This window comes from Stegostoma tigrinum, chromosome 36, assembly GCF_030684315.1.
Source record: "Stegostoma tigrinum isolate sSteTig4 chromosome 36, sSteTig4.hap1, whole genome shotgun sequence".
NCBI lineage: Eukaryota > Metazoa > Chordata > Chondrichthyes > Orectolobiformes > Stegostomatidae > Stegostoma > Stegostoma tigrinum.
Window position 1 is genome coordinate 9605883 of NC_081389.1, and position 27185 is coordinate 9633067.

Consider the following 27185-nt stretch of genomic DNA (forward strand, 5'->3'; position numbering starts at 1 on the left):
CATGCCAGGCAGCATCAGAGGAACAGAAAAACTGGTATGCTGGGTTGGGACCTTTCAGAAAATTGGCTCTGCTCAGGCTGGGGCCCCAGAAGTCCAACTCTAAGGTGAGTGAGATAACAAGGTGTGGAGCTAGATGAACACAGCAGGCCGAGCAGGAAGGCTGACATTTTGGGCCTAGACCCTGCAGAAAATATTTTCCAAAGAAGACCCGAAACATCAGCCTTCCTGCTCCTCTGATGCTGCTTGGCCTACTGTGTCCTTCCAGCTACACACCATGTTATCTCCAAATTGATGCTGGAAGGCTAGTGATGGGATCTAAGGAAATAGCTGAAGAGCTGCAGAAAGATTTAGACATTTAGTCCAAGGAAACCCAGTGGATATTATCTATCTAGACTTTGCGTCAGTCTTCACAGTGGAAGACATGAGTAGTGTCCCAACAATTAAGGAGAGTCAGGGGGCAGAGTTGAGTATGGTAGGCATGACAAAAGAGAAAGTGCTTGAAAAGCTAAAAGGTCTAAAAATTGATAAATCTCCTGGCCCCGATGGGCTACATCCTAGAGTTCTGAGGGAGGTGGCCGAGGAAATAGCGGAGGCTTTGGTTGTGATCTTTCAAAAGTCACTGGAGTCTGGGAAAGTCCCAGATGATTGGAAAATTGCTGTTGTAACCCCCTTGTTTAAGAAAGGATCAAGACAAAAGATGGAAAATTATAGGCCGATTAGCCTAACCTTGATTGTTGGTAAAATTCTAGAATCCATTGTTAAGGATGAGATTTCTAAAATCTTGGAAGTACAGGGTTGGGTGAGAACAAGTCAGCATGGATTTAGTAAGGGGAGGTTGGGCCTGACAAACCTGTTCGAATTCTTTGAAGAGGTAACAAGTAGGTTTAGACCAGGGAAACCCAGTGGATATTATCTATCTCGACTTCCAAAAGGCCTATGATACGGTGCCTCATGGGAGGCTGCTGAGCAAGGTGAGGGCCCATGGTGTTCGAGGTGAACTACTGGCTTGGATTGAGGATTGGCTGTCTGACAGAAGGCAGAGAGTTGGGATAAAAGGCTCTTTTTCGGAATGGCAACTGGTGACGAGTGGTGTCTCGCAGGGTTCAGTGTTGGGGCCGCAGCTGTTCACCTTGTATATTAATGATCTGGATGAAGGGACTGGGGACATTCTGGCGAAGTTTACTGATGATACGAAGATAGGTGGACAGGCAGGTAGTACTGAGGAGGTGCAGAGGCTGCAGAAAGATTTAGACATTTTAGGAGTGGTCCAGGAAATGGTTGATGAAATTCAATGTGAGCAAATGTGAGGTTTTGCACTTTGGAAAAAAGAATACAGGCATGGACTATTTTCTAAACGGTGAGAAAATTCGTAAAGCAGAAGTACAAAGGAATCTGGGAGTGTCGGTCCAGGATTCTCTAAAGGTTAGCTTGCAGGTAGAGTCCGTGATTAAGAAAGCGAATGTAATGTTGTCATTTATCTCAAGCAGGTTAGAATATAAAAGCAGTAGTGTGCTTCTGAGACTTTATAAAGCTCTAGTTAGGCCCCATTTAGAATACACTGTCCAATTTTGGGCCCCACACCTCAGGAAGGACATACTGGTGCAGGAACGTGTCCAGCGGAGATTCACACGGAAGATTCCGGGAATGGTAGTTTTAACATACAATCAATGGCTGAAGATCCTGGGATTGGATTCATTAGAGTTTAGAAGGTTGAGGGGAGATCTAATAGAAACGTACAAGATTATGTATGGCTTAGAAAGGGTGGATGCTAGGAAGTTGTTTCCGTTAGGTGGGGAGACAAAGACCCCGTGGGCACAGCCTTAGAATTAGAGGGGGTAAATTTAAAACGGAAATGAGGAGACATTTCTTCAGCCAGAGAGTGGTGGGCCTGGGGAATTCATTGTCATGGAGCGCAGTGGAGGCCTGGACATTAGATGTCTTCAAGGCAGAGATTGATAAATTCTTGAAGGGCTACGGGGAGAGTGCAGGGAAGTGGAGCTGAAATGCCCATCAGCCATGATTAAATGGCAGAGTGGACTTGATGGGCCAAATGGCCTTACTTCCACTCCTATGTCTTATGGTCTTATCCAGCTCCACACCTTGTTATCTCAGATTCTGCAGCATCTGCAGTTCCTACTATCTCCAAGGTGAGTGAGTTGGCCACTGAGCTAGGGTTAGCACTTCGTTAGGTCACCTTTTTAGAATGTGACCCAGGGTTGCATCATGCATTTTTCTTTTTACCGGGGAAAGTGAACCCTTGTTGGGATTCTCCACACTTCTCTCACACTAATGTGAACTGTACTTGTGACAGCTTAGCTGAATGAACTTACTTTGACACAAGTGCTGATTAGATGTAGATCCCTGTTGAACGGAAGGGTTCTCTCTGGCCAATCGGAGATTGTATTTCATTTGATCAATAACACTCAGTATTTGTGTTGTGAATTTGTTGTGAACAGAAGAGATGTGTGCAGGAGCCTCCTTCTTTTAATACCATCACAGCTGATCTTGAGCTTGAGTTTCAATTCCACTTTCCTGTCTGTCCCCAAATTGCTTTTCTCAGGGAGATCAAAAGTCTGTCTACCTCAGCCTTAAATATATTAAATAAAACAGCATCCAGACCATCTGGATAGGGAATTCCAAAGATTCACAACGTTTTGAGTGAAGACATTTTTCTTCATCTCCATCCTAATCTCTTATTCTGAGATACAGTCCCATGTTTTAAATTCCCTGTTCATTGGAAATAATTTCTCATTGACCTAATCAGGCCCCTTCAGAATCTTGTGTATTTGAATGAAATCAACTTTGATTCTTCTAACCTCCATAAAATATAGACTCAACTTACTCCACATATCATTGGAAAAATCCCTTCATCCCAGGGACTGACCTCTCGTGAGCCTTTACTAGGTGGCTCAGTGGTTAGCACTGCTGCCTCATAGCACTAGGGACCTGGGTTCAGGTGATTGTGTGGAATTTGCACATTGTGCCCAAGTTTGCATGGGTTTCCTCTGGTAGTCCAAAGATGTGCAGGTTGGGTGGATTCAACACGGTAAATGCAGGGTTAGAGGGGTAAGGGGTTGGGAGTGGTTTGAGTGGGATGCTGTTCGGAGGGCTGGTACAGACTCAGTGGACTGAATGCTTCCCATCTGCACTGTAGGGATTTTATGATTTCCAATGCAAGCATATCATTTTCTAAATATCGAAATCACCAATGTACACAGTACTCCAGATGTCAGAGACTGAGAGGTGACCATATACAAGTTTATAAAATCATGAAGGGCATGGATGGGGTAAATAGGCAAGGTCTTTATCCCAGGGTAGGGGAGTCCAAAACTAGACAGTGTAGTTTAAGGTGAAAGGGAAAAGATTTAAAAGAGACCTAAGGGACAATTTTTTTCATGCAGAGGGTGGTACATGTATGGAATGAATTACCAGAGGAGGTGCTGGAGGCTTATAATTACAATATTTAAAAGGCATCTGGATGGGCACATGATGAGGAAGGGGTTAGACAGCAATGGGCCAAATGCTGGCAAATGGGAGTAAATTAATTTAGCACATCTGGTTAGCGTGGACGAATTGGACTGAAGGGTCTGTTTTTGTGCTGGACATTTCAATTACTCTATGTGATCTTACCAAAATCCATTCACCTGGTAACTGATCTGTGCGTCTTGTCATTATGCATTTCTGGATAATGTTAAACTCCTTACTGTATTCTTGCTTTAGTTATAAGATAGTAATTACAGTCATACAGAGGAGTAATTACAGCTGTTGCCTTTGTAAGTCAGACCCAATTAGGGTAAGGAGACATGGTGGAAATGTAGCTTCTTCTGAGAAGGATGAAGGTGTAAGATTCAGGGAGGAGAGAGAAAAAGGGGAAAATATGGAAATATGAGGTGATGTCATCAGTCTAGTTATCCAGAACCTCAGATTAATGTTCAGTGGATGTGAGTTTGAATCCCTCCTTTGGCAGATGGCAAATTTTATCTGTATAAAAAGGTCTGGAATGAAAAGCAAACTACTCTCAAATGTAAAAACCTATCTGGTTCACGAATGTTGTTTAGGAAAGAAAATCTACTATTCTACCTGGTCTGGCCTCAGGTGACCCCAGACCCACAGCAATATGCTTGACTGCCCTCTGGCAATTAATGATTAGGACTAAATTCTTGCCCTGTGACACGCTCATCCCACAAATGGAATTTTAAAAAGTTGTATGATGATCTTGTTTGGGAAGCTCAAAAGAAATTGTGATGCTTGCTAAACTTTCTGAATGTGTCTCTTTCTGCAAATGGAACCTGATTTAACCTCAGAGATGGCAAGAACAGCAGATGCTGCAGTCAGAGTCAATACCACATGGAGCTGGTAGGTCAGACACCATCAGAGGCTTTCAGAGATCACAGAACCCCTACAGTGCCCAACAAGTCCTCAGCAACCCTCAGAACATCCCATCCACACCCATTCTCCCAAAATTCACACAATCTACACATCCCTAAACACTATGGGCAATTTGGCATAGCCAATCCACCTATTCTGCACATTTTTGGACTGTGGCAGGAAACCGAAGCACCAAGGAAACGGGGAAAATATGCAAACTCCACACAGACAGTTGCCCGGGGGTGGAACCAAGCCCGGTCCCTGGCGTTGTGAGGCAGCAGTGCTAACCACTGAGCCAGCGTGCTGCCTTTAATGTTGCCTGACCTACTGCGTTCCTCCAGCTCAATCTGATTTATCCTATGCTTGACAAACATTCAATATAAACACAAGTCATGCAAATTATGGTGCCTGAGATAATGGGAACTGCAGATGCTGGAGAATTCCAAGATAATAAAATGTGAGGCTGGATGAACACAGCAGGCCCAGCAGCATCTCAGGAGCACAAAAGCTGACGTTTCGGGCCTAGACCCTTCATCAGAGAGGGGGATGGGGAGAGGGAACTGGAATAAATAGGGAGAGAGGGGGAGGCGGACCGAAGATGGAGAGTAAAGAAGATAGGTGGAGGGGAGAGTATAGGTGGGGTGGTAGGGAGGGGATAGGTCAGTCCAGGGAAGACGGACAGGTCAAAGAGGTGGGATGAGGTTAGTAGGTAGATGGGGGTGCGGCTTGGGGTGGGAGGAAGGGATGGGTGAAAGGAAGAACCGGTTAGGGAGGCAGAGACAGGTTGGACTGGTTTTGGGATGCAGTGGGTGGGGGGGAAGAGCTGGGCTGGTTGTGTGGTGCAGTGGGGGGAGGGGACGAACTGGGCTGGTTTAGGGATGCAGTAGGGGAAGGGGAGATTTTGAAACTGGTGAAGTCCACATTGATACCATATGGCTGCAGGGTTCCCAGGCGGAATATGAGTTGCTGTTCCTGCAACCTTCGGGTGGCATCATTGTGGCACTGCAGGAGGCCCATGATGGACATGTCATCTAGAGAATGGGAGGGGGAGCGGAAATGGTTTGCGACTGGGAGGTGCAGTTGTTTGTTGCGAACTGAGCGGAGGTGTTCTGCAAAGCGGTCCCCAAGCCTCCGCTTGGTTTCCCCAATGTAGAGGAAGCCGCACCGGGTACAGTGGATGCAGTATACCACATTGGCAGATGTGCAGGTGAACCTCTGCTTAATGTGGAATGTCATCTTGGGGCCTGGGATAGGGGTGAGGGAGGAGGTGTGGGGGCAAGTGTAGCATTTCCTGCGGTTGCAGGGGAAGGTGCCGGGTGTGGTGGGGTTGGAGGGCGGTGTGGAGCGAACAAGGGAGTCACGGAGAGAGTGGTCTCTCCGGAAAGCAGACAGGGGTGGGGATGGAAAAATGTCTTGGGTGGTGGGGTCGGATTGTAAATGGCGGAAGTGTCGGAGGATGATGCGTTGTATCCGGAGGTTGGTAGGGTGGTGTGTGAGAACGAGGGGGATCCTCTTAGGGCGGTTGTGGCGGGGGCGGGGTGTGCGGGATGTGTTGCGGGAAATACGGGAGACGCGGTCAAGGGCGTTCTCGATCACTGTGGGGGGAAAGTTGCGGTCCTTAAAGAACTTGGACATCTTGGAAACGTCAGCTTTTGTGCTCCTGAGATGCTGCTTGGCCTGTTGTGTTCATCCAGCCTCACATCAAATTATGGTGCCTCATTGTCTGCCTGGAGAAACTTTTCTAAAAAGCATCCCAAAGACATTTGACAGAGGCACAATCAGTCACTAATGAAGGCCACCCAGAGATATTGGGAGTAGTACCTAAAGATTGGCCATGGGAGGACAGCTTAGGGTCGGGACAGTGATGATGTTTCCATATAGCGTGATACAGATGGCTGCAGTCGTGGGGTCCTGTAGAGACAGAGAGGAGTAAATGTCTAAATCAACACAATCTGTGTAACAGACCTTGTTAGCAGTTGTATGACTACAAATAGGGCAAAATAAGTTTAGAATTAGAACTAGCTTTAATGTCACACACTTAAGGTTTATAAGTCTCCACCTAAAGAGGACCTGGTTACGATGCTTAGTTACAGAAAAGAGAAATGAAGAAAAAAGTTTCTTTACAGCTATACATGGTGTAACTACAGGTCGGAAAAACCAGAAGCAAAGTTAAAGAGACAAACCTCACAGTGTCTCTCCAAGGGCTTTCTGCAGAAGACCAGCACAGGAGGCCTCCACATGGTCTGAGCACTGGGCACCCCACCGCGCCGGGCCGCTGGTGTTCCTGAGCCCGCTTCGGAGGTTACAGCTGGGTGTCCAAGGCCAAGTGTCTGAGAAGACAGAAGCAGAGAAGAAAAACACAGAAGGGAGGAAAAGAGGGAGAAATAAAACAAAAAAGAATGAGAGGAGCGGACATGTTTCGGCTGGAGTGTCCCATTCTGCTGCCATCTTTAAGCAAGAGGATGAGATGTTAGTGTTTTGGAGACTGGGAACCATTGTAGATCAACCGAGGATAGAAACGTGAAGGGTCTACATTACTCAGTGAGGAATAGGATATGAACAACAGAACTTTGGATGAACTGAAGTTGAGAGGGTAGGGAGATGGTCAGACAAGCAGTGACAAAAATCCGTGTTTGTCAGTATAAGGCACAGAATAATATTTCAGCAGCAAATTGAGGCACAATTAAGGATATTGTAGAATTAGCAGGAGGCAGTCTTTGTGGTGGGCAGAATTAGGTCATTTCAGATCAGAAGTGGGTTGCTGAAGTTGCAAGCAATCCAAACTCACGTAGGGATGCAACACTACTCTTAAGAACAAAATACTGGAAATCCAAAACTCAAAATGTTCAGAGAGTAAGAGGACAAGTTGCTAGTAAAGTCAGTGTGGTTAAGTGGTCCTTTTTGACAGGAGATGGCTTATTCAACTTGAAAGGGCTTTGGAGAGAACTCAAGCAAAGGTGACCTGTTACAATGTTGAATATAAAAGTGCTGGAGATCACAGTGAATCAGGGACCCTCCGTGATCTCCAGCAATTTTTGTTTTCAGTACAGATCTGTAATAATTTGCTCCTGTTACAAAAGTGAATATAACAAGTATCTCCCCATCCACCACTGCAGCCAAACTTATGTACCTAAAATTAGAATTAGAATTAGGTTTATTGTCCAGTTTATTATATTATAGTGATCTCTGTGATGTCTGAGTAGTCAGTTGAGGGTGTGAGTGAAGGGTTCTCTGCCAGTAAGTTTTATTAAAGACAAAGTTTCATTATTGTTTAAATTATTTACTTAAATAAAGCATAACAAGTGATATATATACCCCCGCATACATTTCTATTACTTAGTGTGTGCTTTTACGTCGATTGTATAGACCTCTTGATTATCTAGAATATTTGCTCAACTCCTGGTTCTATAGGTGCCGGTTAATAAAAGCTTTGCTGTACTTCTGCAATGTTGTGAGGGGTTCTGCCTGTACCACCTCTCTGGGCAGTGAGTTCCAGGCGCTTCTTCTGGCCTTGGGTATGATCCTATGTGGGTTTCCAAGGCAAGGTTGATACTCTCAGACCCTGGGGGTGTGATGGCTTGAATGATAGCACCACACATCATGATTTGAACATCCATTTCACCTGAAAACCAGAAGATCATGGCAGCAGAATGGCACTAATCCAGGTGTAAGGATGCTGCCACAATGTAACTGTAGGAGACGAGTAGGGGAGCAGGGGCTCCAACTCTTTCTCATCTCTGATCAATACATCATGACTTGAGGGCTCACTTTGGTGACAGACTAACACACCAGTCCAATACCAAGAGAGTGTTACTTTAACACTCTGTTGAAGGTGCTGCTTTTCCAATGAGGCATTAAACTAAGGTTACACCTGTCCTTCCAGTAGGAAATAAAAGACCCCGCGGCATTAATTTCAGACTTCTCCTTGGTGTCATGGCTGACACTAACCCCTTGGTTAAGGTCACAAAAATAAATCATCTGGTTATTGCTTCATCGTTGCAAGATCTTGCTGTGTACAAATTGGCTGCCATGTTTCCTATTTTTTAACTGTAACAATACTTCAGGTTTACTTCATTGACTGTAAAGCACCTTGATACAACCTTGGTCCCAAAAGGTGCTTTATAAATGCCAATCTTTCTGTCGATCTCAGTAACAGGACAGATGCCTCCCCCCTCAACCATTCAGTGCCAGTGCATAGGAACCACACCCAACCAATCATTCTACTGCCACCTGGCTGATGTTTGAAGCACAAAGGTGGAGAATGACTGTAAATACTGCAAGTTGTCCACAAATAAGAACTGCCAATCCCTGTGTACTGTTGTGGCAACACAGGCAGGGTGATTGGAGGAAATGAAATCTTATCTGTTCAAGTAAATATATTAAGTTCAAACCAGTTTCTCATCAATCACGAATCTTGCTCCCAGTCAATGTAGCGAATTGGTATGGTCATAATCCTAGAAGTTCCATCACATGATTTCCTATCTTCAAAACACTTGACCCCATCCCCTTGCCATGGGTAAGTTAACATGACCACCTTCACAACTCACCTCATTTCCTCAACAAATTGTGTAAACTTCATATTGCCAAGTTAGGGCTTAGCATTTTGCAATTAGGGTTCAGCATTGTCCAGATTGTATTCAGCACTGCTCGGTTTTGTGTTCGTTATTGTCCAAATCAACTTGGCTTTGTCCAGTTAGGGTTCAGTGTTGTCCAGACCGTATTCAGCATCGGCCGGTTTGAACATAATAACAACATAAGAAATAAGAGTGGAAGTAGGCCATATCGCTCCTTAGGCATGCTCCACCATTCAATAAGATCATGACTGATTTTTTTGTGGGCTTAGCTCCACTTGCCTGCCTGCTTACCACAACCCTTCTTTTATGGTTCAGAAATCTCTTTGTCTTAAAAACATTCAACAAGGTAGCCTGAACTGCTTCACTGGATAAGGAATTCCACAGATTCATAACCTTTTGCATGAAGAAGTTTCACCTCAACTCGGTCCTGAAACTGCTCCCCCTTATTCTGAGGCTGGGCCCCTTGATCAAGTTTCACTCGCCAGCAGAAACAACAGCATTTCACCTGTACCTCCTCCAATCTTGTGCATTGTACTCACTGCACCCAATGTGGCCTATTCTACTTTGGAGAAACCAAACACAGACTGGGTGACTCGAGATAATGGAAACTGCAGATGCTGGAGAATCCAAGACAACAAAGTGTAGAGCTGGATGAACACAGCAGGCCAAGCAGCATCTTAGGGGCACAAAAGCTGACATTTCGGATGAAGGGTCTAGGCCCGAAACGTCAGCTTTTGTGGTCCTAAGATGCTGCTTGGCCTGCTGTGTTTATCCAGCTCCACACTTTATTACCACAGACTGGAGCTTTGCGGAGCTCCTCCAGTCTGTGCATAAGCATGACCCTGACCTTCCCATAGCCGGTCATTTTATCACAGCTTCCCAGTCACATGCCCCACTTGTCTGCCCTTGGCATGCTGCAGTGCTCCAGTAAATAACAGTGCAAACTGGAGAAACATACCGTTTTGGGTACTGCTGGGGGGGATGACCTAGCAGAGGAAAGCCATAGTAGTCAGTTCTCTGGCACTGAGCCTGACACTGTGGCAAAGAAGGGATGGGGGCAGAATAGAAAAGTACTCGTGGTAGGGGACTCGATAGTTAGGGGAATCGACAGGAGATTTTGTGGTCAAGATCGGGATTCCCGGAAGGTATGCTGCCTCCCTGGTGCCAGGGTCCGGGACGTCTCCGATCGGGTGTATAAGGTTCTAAAAGGGGAGGGCGAACAGCCAGAAATCGTGTTACATATTGGCACAAATGATATAGCCAGAAATAGGATTGAGGATATAAAAAGTGATTTCAGGGAGTTAGGATGGAAGCTGCAGAGCAGGACGAACAGAGTAGTGTTCTCTGGTTTACTACCGGTGCCACGAGATAGCGAGGTGAGGAACAGGGAGCGGGCGCAGCTGAACACGTGGCTACGCAGCTGGTGTAGAAGGGAGGGCTTCAGATATGTAGATAATTGGGATGCCTTCTGGGGAAGGTGGGACCTGTACAAGAAGGACGGGTTGCATCTGAACTGGAAGGGGACCAATGTCCTGGGTGGAAGGTTTGCTCGAGTAGTTCGAGAGGGTTTAAACTAGTATGGCAGGGGGGTGGGAACCTGAGCTGTATACCGGAGGTGAGCGTTGATGCAGGTGAGGCAGTAGCAAGAGGTAGACCAGCTAGTGGGAAGGAACCAAGGGATCGGTTAAAGTGTGTTTGCTTTAACGCAAGGAGTATCAGGAATAAAAGTGATGAACTTAGAGCATGGATCAGTACCTGGTGCTATGATGTTGTGGCCATAACAGAGACATGGGTTTCTCATGGGCAGGAATGGTTGCTGGATCTTCCAGGGTTTAGAACATTTAAAAAGAATAGGGAGGGGGGAAAAAGAGGAGGGGGTGTAGCACTACTAATCAGAGAGGGTATCACAGCTACAGAAGCTTCCTGTGTCGAGGAAGATCTGCCTACTGAGTCAGTATGGGTGGAAATTAGGAACAGCAAGGGAGTAGTCACCTCGTTAGGGGTTTACTACAGGCCCCCCAATAGCAGCAGGGAGATTGAAGAAAGCGTAGGTCGACAGATTTTGGAAAAGTGTGGACGCAGTAGGGTTGTTGTAATGGGTGACTTTAACTTTCCTAATATTGATTGGAACCTCCTTCGAGCAGAAGATTTGAATGGAGCTGTTTTTGTAAGGTGTGTTCAGGAGGGTTTCCTAACGCAGTACGTTGACAGGCTGACGAGGGGAGAGGCCATTCTAGACTTGGTGCTCGGAAACGAGCCGGGGCAGGTATCAGATCTTGTGGTGGGAGAGCATTTTGGTGATAGTGACCATAACTGCCTCACATTCTACATAGCTATGGAGAAGGAGAGGATTAGGCAAAATGGGAGGATATTTAATTGGGGAAGAGGAAACTATGATGCGATTAGACATGAGTTAGGAAGCATGGACTGGGAGCAGTTGTTCCATGGTAAGGGAACTATAGACATGTGGAGACTGTTTAAGGAACAGTTGTTGGGAGTGATGAGTAAATATGTCCCTCTGAGACAGGCAAGAAGGGGTAAGATAAAGGAACCTTGGATGACGAGAGCGGTGGAGCTTCTTGTGAAAAGGAAGAAGGTAGCTTACATAAGGTGGAGGAAGCTAGGGTCAAGTTCAGCTAGAGAGGATTACATGCAGGCAAGGAAGGAGCTCAAAAATGGTCTGAGGAGAGCCAGGAGGGGGCACGAGAAAGGCTTGGCAGAAGGAATCCGGGAAAACACAAAGGCATTTTACACTTACGTGAGGAATAAGAGAATGATCAAAGAAAGAGTAGGGCCGATCAGGGATAGCATAGGGAACTTGTGTGTGGAGTCTGACGAGGTAGGGGAAGCCCTAAATGAGTTTTTTGCTTCTGTCTTTACGAAAGAAACGAACTTTGTAGTGAATGAAACCTTTGAAGAGCAGGTGTGCATGCTGGAATGGATGGAGATAGAGGAAGCTGATGTGCTGAAAATTTTGTCAAACATTAAGATTGACAAGTCGCCAGGCCCGGACCAGATTTGTCCTCGGCTGCTTTGGGAAGCGAGAAATGCAATTGCTTCGCCACTTGCGAAGATGTTTGCATCCTCGCTCTCCACTGGAGTCATACCTGAGGACTGGAAAGAGGCAAATGTAATTCCTCTCTTCAAGAAAGGAAATAGGGAAATCCCCGGCAATTATAGACCAGTAAGTCTCACGTCTGTCGTCTGCAAGGTGTTAGAAAGGATTCTGAGGGATAAGATTTATGACCATCTGGAAGAGCATGGCTTGATCAAATACAGTCAACACGGCTTTGTGAGGGGTAGGTCATGCCTTACAAACCTTATCGAGTTTTTTGAGGATGTGACTAGAAAAGTTGATGAGGGTCGAGCTGTGGATGTGGTGTATATGGACTTCAGTAAGGCATTTGATAAGGTTCCCCATGGTAGGCTCATTCAGAAGGTCAGAAGGAATGGGATACAGGGGAACTTAGCTGCTTGGATACAGAATTGGCTGGCCAACAGAAAACAGCGAGTGGTAGTAGAAGGAAAATATTCTGCCTGGAAGTCAGTGGTGAGTGGGGTTCCACAGGGCTCTGTCCTTGGGCCTCTACTGTTTGTAATTTTTATTAATGACTTGGATGAGGGGATTGAAGGATGGGTCAGCAAGTTTGCAGACGACACAAAGGTCGGAGGTGTCGTTGACAGTGTAGAGGGCTGTTGTAGGCTGCAGCGGGACATTGACAGGATGCAGAGATGGGCTGAGAGGTGGCAGATGGAGTTCAACCTGGATAAATGCGAGGTGATGCACTTTGGAAGGTCGAATTTGAAAGCTGAGTACAGGATTAAGGATAGGATTCTTGGCAGCGTGGAGGAACAGAGGGATCTTGGTGTGCAGATACATAGATCCCTTAAAATGGCCACCTAAGTGGACAGGGTTGTTAAGAAAGCATATGGTGTTTTGGCTTTCATTAACAGGGGGATTGAGTTTAAGAGTCGTGAGATCTTGTTGCAGCTCTATAAAACTTTGGTTAGACCGCACTTGGAATACTGCGTCCAGTTCTGGTCGCCCTATTATAGGAAAGATGTGGATGCTTTGGAGAGGGTTCAGAGGAGGTTTACCAGGATGCTGCCTGGACTGGAGGGCTTATCTTATGAAGAGAGGTTGACTGAGCTCGGTCTCTTTTCATTGGAGAAAAGGAGGAGGAGACGGGACCTAATTGAGGTATACAAGATAATGAGAGGCATAGATAGAGTTGATAGCCAGAGTCTATTTCCCAGGGCAGAAATGGCTAGCACGAGGGGTCATAGTTTTAAGCTGGTTGGTGGAAAGTATAGAGGGGATGTCAGAGGCAGGTTCTTTACGCAGAGAGTTGTGAGAGCATGGAATGCGTTGCCAGCAGCAGTTGTGGAAGCAAGGTCATTGGGGTCATTTAAGAGACTGCTGGACATGTATATGGTCACAGAAATTTGAGGGTGCATACATGAGGATCAATGGTCGGCACAACATTGTGGGCTGAAGGGCCTGTTCTGTGCTGTACTGTTCTATGTTCTATGTTCTATCTCATCTTCAGACCAGGCACTTTACCTTCTGGACTTAATATTGAGTTCAGCATGTTCAATTGTGAACCAAATCCCATTCCTTCCCTTTCTTTAGCTTTACTTATTACATTCTCCATCACTGTGTCCTCTCTCCCCTCCCCATATCCCAGTGGGAATGTCTGATCTTTAGAATCTAGCAGTTAGACTCACCATTTTTCTGCCATTCTCAGATTCCGCTCACTCAATCTGAACTATCAACATCTTTTCTCCACCAGCACTTCACACCCAGCACCACCCCCGAACTACAGCATAAATGCTGACCCCTCACATCAGCTCTGAAGAGTCATCTAAACTCAAAGTGTTAGCTTGCTGTGTCTCCACGGATGCTGCCTGACCTGCTGTGATTTCCAACATTTGTTGTTTTCAGTTCAGATTCCAGCATCAACAAATTTGTTTCTCTCTGCTTTCTATGTTACCTATTCCCTTCATAAATTTATATGTTTGTATAAGAACCCCGCTAGATCTTCTAAATTCCAATCAGTATAGTGGGTTCAGTGTTGCCCAGTTAGGGTGTGGTATTGCCCAGCTGGGGTCAGCATTGCCCAGTTAGGGTTAGACATTGCCCAGTTATGGGTCAGCATTGCCCAGTTAAGGTTAGGCATTGCCCAGTTAGGGTTAGACATTGCCCAGTAATGGGTCAACATTGCCCAGTTAGTGGTCACCATTGTCAAGTTAAGGTCAAGTATTGCCCTGTTAGGGGTCAGTATTGCCCAGTTAAGGTTAGACATTGCCCAGTGAGGGGTCAGCATTGCACAGTTAATGTTAGACATTGCCCAGAGAGGGGTCAGCATTGCCCAGTGAGGGGTCAGCGTTGCCCAGTTAAGGTTAGACATTGCCCAGTGAGGGGTCAGTATTGTCCAGTTATTGTTAGACATTGCCCAGAGAGGGGTCAGCATTGCCCAGTTATTGTTAGACATTGCACAGTGAGGGGTCAGCATTGCCCAGTTACTGTTAGACATTGCACAGTGAGGGGTCAGCATTGTCCAGTTATTCTTAGACATTGCACAGTGAGGGGTCAGCATTGCCCAGTTATTGTTAGACATTGCACAGTGAGGGGTCAGCATTGCGCAGTTAATGTTAGACATTGCCCAGTGAGGGGTCAGCATTGCCCAGTTAAGGTTAGATGTTTCCCAGTGAGGGGTCAGCATTGCCCAGTTACTGTTAGACATTGCACAGTGAGGGGTCAGCATTGCCCAGTTATTCTTAGACATTGCACAGTGAGGGGTCAGCATTGCCCAGTTATTGTTAGACATTGCACAGTGAGGGGTCAGCATTGCGCAGTTAATGTTAGACATTGCCCAGTGAGGGGTCAGCATTGCCCAGTTAAGGTTAGATGTTTCCTAGTGAGGGGTCAGCATTGCCCAGTTATTCTTAGACATTGCACAGTGAGGGGTCAGCATTGCGCAGTTAATGTTAGACATTGCCCAGTGAGGGGTCAGCATTGCCCAGTTAAGGTTAGATGTTTCCCAGTGAGGGGTCAGCATTGCCCAGTTATTCTTAGACATTGCACAGTGAGGGGTCAGCATTGCGCAGTTAATGTTAGACATTGCCCAGTGAGGGGTCAGCATTGCCCAGTTAAGGTTAGACGTTTCCCAGAGAGGGGTCAGCATTGCCCAGTTATTGTTAGACATTGCACAGTGAGGGGTCAGCATTGCCCAGTTACTGTTAGACATTGCACAGTGAGGGGTCAGCATTGCGCAGTTAATGTTAGACATTACCCAGTGAGGTGTCAGCATTGCTCAGTTAAGGTTAGATGTTTCCCAGTGAGGGGTCAGCATTGCTCAGTTATTGTTAGACATTGCACAGTGAGGGGTCAGCATTGCGCAGTTAATGTTAGACATTGCACAGTGAGGGGTCAGCATTGCCCAGTTAAGGTTAGATGTTTCCCAGTGAGGGGTCAGCATTGCCCAGTTATTCTTAGACATTGCACAGTGAGGGGTCAGCATTGCCCAGTTAATGTTAGACATTGCCCAGTGAGGGGTCAGCATTGCGCAGTTAATGTTAGACATTACCCAGTGAGGTGTCAGCATTGCGCAGTTAAGGTTAGATGTTTCCCAGTGAGGGGTCAGCATTGCCCAGTTATTCTTAGACATTGCACAGTGAGGGGTCAGCATTGCCCAGTTAATGTTAGACATTGCCCAGTGAGGGGTCAGCATTGCCCAGTTAATGTTGGACATTGCCCAGTGAGGCGTCAGCATTGCTCAAGGTTAATTGTTACTTTGCTTTCAAACGCCGTCCAACTGGATAAATGTGAAATGTTCAAATCTGTTTGAAAGACTGAATGTATGCCTACTTTTTTTCTCTTGGGGATTTTGTTTTCCTCCCAGCTTTATCTTTGGAGATTAATGATTGTTTCTTGGAGAGCCCCTGAGTTTTGGAAGCTCCTCCCGTCCTGACTCTCCCTCTTCCCCTCCCCCGACAACAAGGTGCTCATTGCTGGAGCAGCGATCGGACCATGTCCCGCTGCCTTCGCCGCCTCTTGAAGCCCCTGGGCGGCCGGGGCTTCTGTGGCAGCGGCGGCTGGGCCGTGAACACGCTTCCCCGGGCCCGGAGCCGGGGTCTCGGGCTAGGCCTCGGGCTCTCTCTCGGCCTGGGGCTGGGCCTCGGGGCTCGGCTCTGGGGGCCGCAGTCCGAGTGTCAGTCGGTGGAGGACGGAGAGGATGCGGGAGGAGCCCTGGCCGCGGCCAAACAGCGAGGGCGAGACCTGCTTCAGAGAGTGAAGGTAAGGGGCGGGGGTACCCATTACCCACCCCAACCCCTCCACACTCCCATGACCCCCCCAACCCCTCCACACTCCAATGACCCCCCCAACTCCTCCACACTCCCATGACCCCCCCAACCCCTCCACACTCCAATGACCCCCCCAACTCCTCCACACTCCCATGACCCCCCCAACTCCTCCACACTCCCATGACCCACCCAACCCCTCCACACTCCCATGACCCCCCCAACTCCCTCCCCAACTCCCCCCCCAACTCCTCCACACTCCCATGACCCCCCCAACTCCCCCCCCAACTCCTCCACACTCCCATTCCCCCCCACCAACTCCTCCACACTCCCATTCCCCCCCCAACTCCTCCACACTCCCATTACCCCCGACACACTCCCATTCCCCCCCCCCGACACACTCCCATTCCCCCCTCCAACTCCTCCACACTCCCATTCCCCCCCCGACACGCTCCCATTCCCCCCCCCGACACGCTCCCATTCCCCCCCCGACACGCTCCCATTCCCCCCCCCCGACACGCTCCCATTCCCCCCCCCGACACGCTCTCATTCCCCCCCCGACACGCTCCCATTCCACAGCTCCAACTCCTCGACGTTCCCATTCCCCCCCCGACACGCTCCCATTCCCGCCCCCGACACGCTCCCATTCCCGCCCCCGACACGCTCCCATTCCCCCCCCGACACGCTCCCATTCCCCCCCCGACACACTCCCATTCCACCGCTCCAACTCCTCCACGCTCCCATTCCCCCCCCCCGACACGCTCCCATTCCCCCCCCCCCGACACGCTCCCATTCCCCCCCCGACACGCTCCCATTCCCCCCCCCCGACACGCTCCCATTCCCCCCCCCGACACGCTCCCATTCCCCCCCCCCGACACGCTCCCATTCCCCCCCCCCGACACGCTCCCATTCCCCCCCCCCGACACGCTCCCATTCCCCCCCCCGACACGCTCCCATTCCCCCCCCCCCCGACACGCTCCCATTCCCCCCCCCCCCGACACGCTCCCATTCCCCCCCCCGACACGCTCCCATTCCCCCCCCGACACGCTCCCATTCCCCCCCCCGACACGCACCCATTCCCCCCCCCGACACGCTCCCATTCCCGCCCCCGACACGCTCCCATTCCCCCCCCGACCCTCTCCCATTCCACCGCTCCAACTCCTCCACGCTCCCATTCCCCCCCCCCAACACGCTCCCATCCCCCCCCCACACGCTCCCATCCCCCCCCAACACGCTCCCATTCCCCCCCCCCGACACGCTCCCATTCCCCCCCCCCCGACACGCTCCCATTCCCCCCCCCCGACACGCTCCCATTCCCCCCCCGACACGCTCCCATTCCCCCCCCGACACGCTCCCATTCCACCGCTCCAACTCCTCCACGCTCCCATCCCCCCCCAACACGCTCCCATTCCCCCCCCCCGACACGCTCCCATTCCCCCCCCCGACACGCTCCCATTCCCCCCCCCCGACACGCTCCCATTCCCCCCCCCCGACACGCTCCCATTCCCCCCCCCGACACGCTCCCATTCCCCCCCCCGACACGCTCCCATTCCCCCCCCCCCGACACGCTCCCATTCCCCCCCCCCCGACACGCTCCCATTCCCCCCCCGGACACGCTTCCATTCCCCCCCCGACACGCTCCCATTCCACCGCTCCAACTCCTCCACGCTCCCATTCCCCCCCCCCGACACGCTCCCATTCCCCCCCCCGACACGCTCCCATTCCCCCCCCCGACACGCTCCCATTCCCCCCCCCGACACGCTCCCATTCCGCCCCCGACACGCTCCCATTCCCCCCCCCGACACACTCCCATTCCCCCCCCCGACACACTCCCATTCCACCGCTCCAACTCCTCCACGCTCCCATCCCCCCCCAACACGCTCCCATCCCCCCCGACACGCTCCCATTCCCCCCCCCCGACACGCTCCCATTCCCCCCCCGACACGCTCCCATTCCCCCCCCCGACACGCTCCCATTCCCCCCCCCCGACACGCTCCCATTCCCCCCCCCCGACACGCTCCCATTCCCCCCCCCCGACAGGCTCCCATTCCCCCCCCCGACACGCTCCCATTCCCCCCCCCGACATGCTCCCATTCCCCCCCCCGGACACGCTCCCATTCCCCCCCCCCCGACACGCTCCCATTCCCCCCCCGGACACGCTTCCATTCCCCCCCCGACACGCTCCCATTCCACCGCTCCAACTCCTCCACGCTCCCATTCCCCCCCCCCGACACGCTCCCATTCCCCCCCCCGACACGCTCCCATTCCCCCCCCCGACACGCTCCCATTCCCCCCCCCGACACGCTCCCATTCCGCCCCCGACACACTCCCATTCCACCGCTCCAACTCCTCCACGCTCCCATTCCCGCCCCCGACACGCTCCCATTCCCGCCCCCGACACGCTCCCATTCCGCCCCCGACACACTCCCATTCCACCGCTCCAACTCCTCCACGCTCCCATTCCCGCCCCCGACACGCTCCCATTCCCGCCCCCGACACGCTCCCATTCCCCCCCCGACACACTCCCATTCCACCGCTCCAACTCCTCCACGCTCCCATCCCCCCCCAACACGCTCCCATCCCCCCCGACACGCTCCCATTCCCCCCCGCCGACACGCTCCCATTCCCCCCCCCGACACGCTCCCATTCCCCCCCCCGACACGCTCCCATTCCCCCCCCCGACACGCTCCCATTCCCCCCCCCGACACGCTCCCATTCCCCCCCCCGACACGCTCCCATTCCCCCCCCGACACGCTCCCATTCCCCCCCCGACACGCTCCCATTCCCCCCCCGACACGCTCCCATTCCCGCCCCCGACACGCTCCCATTCCCCCCCCGACACACTCCCATTCCACCGCTCCAACTTCTCCACGCTCCCATTCCCCCCCCCAACACGCTCCCATCCCCCCCAACACGCTCCCATTCCCCCCCCGACACGCTCCCATTCCCTCCCCCCGACACGCTCCCATTCCCTCCCCCCGACACGCTCCCATTCCCCCCCCGACACGCTCCCATTCCACCGCTCCAACTCCTCCACGCTCCCATTCCCCCCCCCGACACGCTCCCATTCCCCCCCCCGACACGCTCCCATTCCCCCCCCGACACGCTCCCATTCCCCCCCCGACACGCTCCCATTCCACCGCTCCAACTCCTCCACGCTCCCATCCCCCCCAACACGCTCCCATTCCCCCCCCCCGACACGCTCCCATTCCCCCCCCCCGACACGCTCCCATTCCCCCCCCGACACGCTCCCATTCCCCCCCCCGACACGCTCCCATTCCCCCCCCCACACACTCCCATTCCCCGCCCCAACTCCTCCACACTCCCATTACCCCCGACACACTCCCATTCCCCCCCCCAAACTCCTCCACACTCCCATTCCCCCCCCCAACTCCTCCACACTCCCATTCCCCCCCCTCCGCGCTCCCATTCCCCCCCCTCCACGCTCCCATTCCCCACCCTCCGCGCTCCCATTCCCCCCCCCCCACGCTCCCATTCCCCCCCCCACGCTCCCAAACCCCCCCCCCACGCTCCCATTCCCCCCCCCACGCTCCCATTCCCCCCCCCACGCTCCCATTCCCCCACCCCACGCTCCCATTCCCCCCCCCTCCACGCTCCCATTCCCCCCCCCCGACACGCTCCCATTCCCCCCCCGACACGCTCCCATTCCCCCCCCCCGACACGCTCCCATTCCACAGCTCCAACTCCTCGACGTTCCCATTCCCCCCCCGACACGCTCCCATTCCCCCCCCCGACACGCTCCCATTCCCCCCCCCGACACGCTCCCATTCCCCCCCCGACACGCTCCCATTCCCGCCCCCGACACGCTCCCATTCCCGCCCCCGACACGCTCCCATTCCCGCCCCCGACAAGCTCCCATTCCCGCCCCCGACACGCTCCCATTCCCCCCCCGACACGCTCCCATTCCCCCCCCCGACTCGCTCCCATTCCCCCCCCCGACACGCTCCCATTCCCCCCCCCCGACACGCTCCCATTCCACAGCTCCAACTCCTCGACGTTCCCATTCCCCCCCCGACACGCTCCCATTCCCCCCCCCGACACGCTCCCATTCCCGCCCCCGACACGCTCCCATTCCCGCCCCCGACACGCTCCCATTCCCGCCCCTGACACGCTCCCATTCCCGCCCCCGACACGCTCCCATTCCCGCCCCCGACACGCTCCCATTCCCGCCCCCGACACGCTCCCATTCCCGCCCCCGACACGCTCCCATTCCCCCCCCGACACGCTCCCATTCCACCGCTCCAACTCCTCCACGTTCCCATCCCCCCCAACACGCTCCCATTCCCCCCCCCCGACACGCTCCCATTCCCCCCCCCCGACACGCTCCCATTCCCCCCCCCGACACGCTCCCATTCCCCCCCCCGACACGCTCCCATTCCCCCCCCCGACACGCTCCCATTCCCCCCCCGACACGCTCCCACTCCCGCCCCCGACACACTCCCACTCCCACCCCCGACACGCACCCATTCCCCCCCCGACACACTCCCATTCCACCGCTCCAACTCCTCCACGCTCCCATTCCCCCCACCAACACGCTCCCATTCCCCCCCCCGACACGCTCCCATTCCCCCCCCCGACACGCTCCCATTCCCCCCCCCCGACACGCTCCCATTCCCCCCCCCCGACACGCTCCCATTCCCCCCCCCCGACACGCTCCCATTCCCCCCCCCCGACACGCTCCCATTCCCGCCCCCGACACGCTCCCATTCCCGCCCCCGACACGCTCCCATTCCCGCCCCCGACACGCTCCCATTCCCGCCCCCGACACGCTCCCATTCCCGCCCCCGACACGCTCCCATTCCCCCACCGACCCTCTCCCATTCCACCGCTCCAACTCCTCCACGCTCCCATTCCCCCCCCCAACACGCTCCCATCCCCCCCCCACACGCTCCCATTCCCCCCCCCGACACGCTCCCATTCCCCCCCCCGACACGCTCCCATTCCCCCCCCGACACGCTCCCATTCCCCCCCGACACGCTCCCATTCCAACGCTCCAACTCCTCCACGCTCCCATTCCCCCCCCGACACGCTCCCATTTCCCCCCCCGACACGCTCCCATTCCCCCCCCCCGGCACGCTCCCATTCCCCCCCCGACACGCTCCCATTCCACCGCTCCAACTCCTCCACGCTCCCATCCCCCCCGACACGCTCCCATTCCCCCCCCCCGACACGCTCCCATTCCCCCCCCCCCCGACACGCTCCCATTCCCCCCCCCCCCGACACGCTCCCATTCCCCCCCCCCCCGACACGCTCCCATTCCCCCCCCCCCGACACGCTCCCATTCCCCCCCCGGACACGGTCCCATTCCCCCCCCGACACGCTCCCATTCCCCCCCCCGATACGCTCCCATTTCCCCCCCCCCGACACGCTCCCATTTCCCCCCCGACACGCTCCCATTCCGCCCCCGACACACTCCCATTCCACCGCTCCAACTCCTCCACGCTCCCATTCCCGCCCCCGACACGCTCCCATTCCCGCCCCCGACACGCTCACATTCCCCCCCCGACACGCTCACATTCCCCCCCCGACACACTCCCATTCCACCGCTCCAACTCCTCCACGCTCCCATCCCCCCCCAACACGCTCCCATCCCCCCCGACACGCTCTTATTCCCCCCCCCCGACACGCTCCCATTCCCCCCCCCGACACGCTCCCATTCCCCCCCCCGACACGCTCCCATTCCCCCCCCCCGACACGCTCCCATTCCCCCCCCCGACACGCTCCCATTCCCTCCCCCCGACACGCTCCCATTCCCCCCCCGACACGCTCCCATTCCCCCCCCCCGACACGCTCCCATTCCCCCCCCGACACGCTCCCATTCCCCCCCCGACACGCTCCCATTCCACCGCTCCAACTCCTCCACGCTCCCATCCCCCCCCCGACACGCTCCCATTCCCCCCCCCGACACGCTCCCATTCCCCCCCCCGACACGCTCCCATTCCCCCCCCCCGACACGCTCCCATTCCCTCCCCCCGACACGCTCCCATTCCCTCCCCCCGACACGCTCCCATTCCCTCCCCCCGACACGCTCCCATTCCCCCCCCGACACGCTCCCATTCCACCGCTCCAACTCCTCCACGCTCCCATTCCCCCCCCCGACACGCTCCCATTCCCCCCCCCGACACGCTCCCATTCCCCCCCCCGACACGCTCCCATTCCCCCCCCCGACACGCTCCCATTCCCCCCCCGACACGCTCCCATTCCCCCCCCGACACGCTCCCATTCCACCGCTCCAACTCCTCCACGCTCCCATCCCCCCCCCGACACGCTCCCATTCCCCCCCCCGACACGCTCCCATTCCCCCCCCCGACACGCTCCCATTCCCCCCCCCGACTCGCTCCCATTCCCCCCCCCCGACACGCTCCCATTCCCCCCCCCCCCGACACGCTCCCATTCCCCCCCCCGACACGCTCCCATTCCCCCCCCCCCGACACGCTCCCATTCCCCCCCGTCCCATTCCCCCCCCTCCGCGCTCCCATTCCCCCCCCCTCCGCGCTCCCATTCCCCCCCCCTACGCTCCCATTCCCCCCCCCCACGCTCCCATTCCCCCCCCCCACGCTCCCATTCCCCCCCCCTCCACGCTCCCATTCCCCCCCCCGACACGCTCCCATTCCCCCCCCCCCCGACACGCTCCCATTCCCCCCCCCCGACACGCTCCCATTCCCCCCCCCGACACGCTCCCATTCCCCCCCCCCCGGAGACGCTCCCATTCCCCCCCCCCCCCGACACGCTCCCATTCCCCCCCCCCCGACACGCTCCCATTCCCCCCCCCCCGACACGCTCCCATTCCCCCCCCCCCGACACGCTCCCATTCCCCCCCCCCCCCGACACGCTCCCATTCCCCCCCCCCCCGACACGCTCCCATTCCCCCCCCCCGACACGCTCCCATTCCCCCCCCCCGACACGCTCCCATTCCCCCCCCCCGACACGCTCCCATTCCCCCCCCCCCGACACGCTCCCATTCCCCCCCCCGACACGCTCCCATTGCCCCCCCCCCGACACGCTCCCATTCCCCCCCCGACACACTCCCATTCCACCGCTCCAACTCCTCCACGCTCCCATTCCCCCCCGCCGACACGCTCCCATTCCCCCCCCCCCGACACGCTCCCATTCCCCCCCCCCCGACACGCTCCCATTCCCCCCCCCCCGACACGCTCCCATTCCCCCCCCCCGACACGCTCCCATTCCCCCCCCCCGACACGCTCCCATTCCCCCCCCCGACACGCTCCCATTACCCCCCCCCGACACGCTCCCATTCCCCCCCCAACTCCCCCCCAACTCCTCCACACTCCCATTCCCCCCCCAACTCATCCACACTCCCATTCCCCCCCCAACTCCCCCCCCCAACTCCCCCCCCCAACTCCCCCCCCAACTCCCCCCCCAACTCCTCCCCCCCAACTCCTCCCCCCCAACTCCTCCCCCCCAACTCCTCCCCCCCCAACTCCTCCCCCCCCAACTCCTCCCCCCCCCAAATCCCCCCCCCAAATCCCCCCCCCAAATCCCCCCCCCAACTTCCCCCCCCAACTTCCCCCCCCCAACTCCCCCCCCCAACTTCCCCCCCCAACTCCTCCACACTCCCATTCCACCGCTCCAACTCCTCCACACTCCCATTCACCCCCCAACTCCCCCCCAACTCATCCACACTCCCATTCCCCCCCCAACTCCTCCACACTCCCATTACCCCCCCCAACTCCTCCACACTCCCATTCCCCCCCAACACCTCCACACTCCCATTCCCCCTCCCAAACTCCTCCACACTCCCATTACCCCCCCCAACTCCTCCACACTCCCATTCCCCCCCCAACTCCTCCACACTCCCATTACCCCCCCCAACTCCTCCACACTCCCATTCCCCCCCCAACTCCCCCTCAACTCCTCCACACTCCCATTCCCCCCCCCAACTCATCCACACTCCCATTCCCCCCCCAACTCCCCCCCCAACTCCCCCCCCAACTCCCCACCCCCAACTCCCCCCCCAACTCCTCCACACTCCCATTCCCCCCCCAACCCCCCCAACTCCTCCAACCCCCCCCAACTCCTCCACACTCCCATTCCACCGCTCCAACTCCTCCACACTCCCATTCCCCCCCCAACTCCCCCCCATCTCCTCCACACTCCCATTCCCCCCCCCAACTCATCCACACTCCCATTCCCCCCCCAACTCCTCCACACTCCCATTACCCCCCCAACTCCTCCACACTCCCATTCCCCCTCCCAAACTCCTCCACACTCCCATTACCCCCCCCAACTCCTCCACACTCCCATTCCCCCCCCAACTCCTCCACACTCCCATTACCCCCCCCCAACTCCTCCACACTCCCATTCCCCCTCCCCAACTCCTCCACACTCCCATTACCCCCCCCAACTCCTCCACACTCCCATTCCCCCTCCAACTCCTCCACACTCCCATTACCCCCCCCAACTCCTCCACACTCCCATTCCCCCCCCCCAACTCCTCCACACTCCCATTACCCCCCCCAACTCCTCCACATTCCCATTCCCCCCCCAACTCCTCCACACTCCCATTACCCCCCCCAACTCCTCCACACTCCCATTCCCCCTCCCCAACTCCTCCACACTCCCATTACCCCCCCCAACTCCTCCACACTCCCATTCCCCCCTCAACTCCTCCACACTCCCATTTCCCCCCCCAACTCCTCCACACTCCCATTCCCCCCCCGACACGCTCCCATTCCCCCCCCCGACACGCTCCCATTCCCCCCACCCTGACACGCTCCCATTCCCCCCACCCCGACACGCTCCCATTCCCCCCCCCCGACACGCTCCCATTCCCCCCACCCCGACACGCTCCCATTCCCCCCACCCCGACACGCTCCCATTCCCCCCCCGACACGCTCCCATTCCCCCCCCGACACGCTCCCATTCCCCCCCCGACACGCTCCCAATCCCCCCCCGACACGCTCCCATTCCCCCGCTCCAACTCCTCCACGCTCCCATTTGCCCCCCCCCGACACGCTCCCATTCCCCCCCCCGACACGCTCCCATTCCCCCCCCCCGACACGCTCCCATTCCCCCCCCCGACACGCTCCCATTCCCCCCCCGCGACACGCTCCCATTCCCCCCCGACACGCTCCCATTCCCCCCCCCGACACGCTCCCATTCCCCCCCCCGACACGCTCCCATTCCCCCCCCGACACGCTCCCATTCCCGCCCCCGACACGCTCCCATTCCCGCCCCCGACACGCTCCCATTCCCGCCCCCGACACGCTCCCATTCCCGCCCCCGACACGCTCCCATTCCCCCCCCGACCCTCTCCCATTCCACCGCTCCAACTCCTCCACGCTCCCATTCCCCCCCCCAACACGCTCCCATCCCCCCCCCACACGCTCCCATCCCCCCCGACACGCTCCCATTCCCCCCCCCGACACGCTCCCATTCCCCCCCCCGACACGCTCCCATTCCCCCCCCGACACGCTCCCATTCCCCCCCGACACGCTCCCATTCCAACGCTCCAACTCCTCCACGCTCCCATTCCCCCCCCGACACGCTCCCATTTCCCCCCCCGACACGCTCCCATTCCCCCCCCCCGGCACGCTCCCATTCCCCCCCCGACACGCTCCCATTCCACCGCTCCAACTCCTCCACGCTCCCATCCCCCCCCAACACGCTCCCATCCCCCCCGACACGCTCCCATTCCCCCCCCCCGACACGCTCCCATTCCCCCCCCCCCCCGACACGCTCCCATTCCCCCCCCCCCGACACGCTCCCATTCCCCCCCCCCCCCGACACGCTCCCATTCCCCCCCCGGACACGGTCCCATTCCCCCCCCGACACGCTCCCATTCCCCCCCCCGATACGCTCCCATTTCCCCCCCCCCGACACGCTCCCATTTCCCCCCCGACACGCTCCCATTCCGCCCCCGACACACTCCCATTCCACCGCTCCAACTCCTCCACGCTCCCATTCCCGCCCCCGACACGCTCCCATTCCCGCCCCCGACACGCTCACATTCCCCCCCCGACACACTCCCATTCCACCGCTCCAACTCCTCCACGCTCCCATCCCCCCCCAACACGCTCCCATCCCCCCCGACACGCTCTTATTCCCCCCCCCCGACACGCTCCCATTCCCCCCCCCGACACGCTCCCATTCCCCCCCCCGACACGCTCCCATTCCCTCCCCCCGACACGCTCCCATTCCCCCCCCGACACGCTCCCATTCCACCGCTCCAACTCCTCCACGCTCCCATTCCCCCCCCCGACACGCTCCCATTCCCCCCCCCGACACGCTCCCATTCCCCCCCCCCGACACGCTCCCATTCCCCCCCCGACACGCTCCCATTCCCCCCCCCGACACGCTCCCATTCCACCGCTCCAACTCCTCCACGCTCCCATCCCCCCCCCGACACGCTCCCATTCCCCCCCCCGACACGCTCCCATTCCCCCCCCCCGACACGCTCCCATTCCCCCCCCCCGACACGCTCCCATTCCCCCCCCCCGACACGCTCCCATTCCCTCCCCCCGACACGCTCCCATTCCCTCCCCCCGACACGCTCCCATTCCCCCCCCGACACGCTCCCATTCCACCGCTCCAACTCCTCCACGCTCCCATCCCCCCACCGACACGCTCCCATTCCCCCCCCCGACACGCTCCCATTCCCCCCCCGACACGCTCCCATTCCCCCCCCGACTCGCTCCCATTCCCCCCCCCCCGACACGCTCCCATTCCCCCCCCCCCGACACGCTCCCATTCCCCCCCCCCGACACGCTCCCATTCCCCCCCCCCGACACGCTCCCATTCCCCCCCGTCCCATTCCCCCCCCGCGGCGCTCCCATTCCCCCCCCTCCGCGCTCCCATTCCCCCCCCCTACGCTCCCATTCCCCCCCCCCACGCTCCCATTCCCCCCCCCCACGCTCCCATTCCCCCCCCCCTCCACGCTCCCATTCCCCCCCCCGA

The 27185-nt window shown here is 56.4% G+C and overlaps 1 protein-coding gene across 1 annotated transcript in view; it reads left to right on the forward strand.

Annotated features, from left to right (window-relative positions):
- The first annotated feature begins 15545 nt into the window (after nt 1-15545).
- Nucleotides 15546-27185, forward strand: part of lactb (lactamase, beta) — a 168545-nt gene continuing 156905 nt past the window's right edge. Inside the window, exon 1 of the mRNA XM_048520941.2 lies at nt 15546-16242. Coding sequence (XP_048376898.2) covers nt 15976-16242 — 267 coding nt within the window. The 5' untranslated portion in view covers nt 15546-15975. The remainder of the gene's footprint in view (nt 16243-27185) is intronic.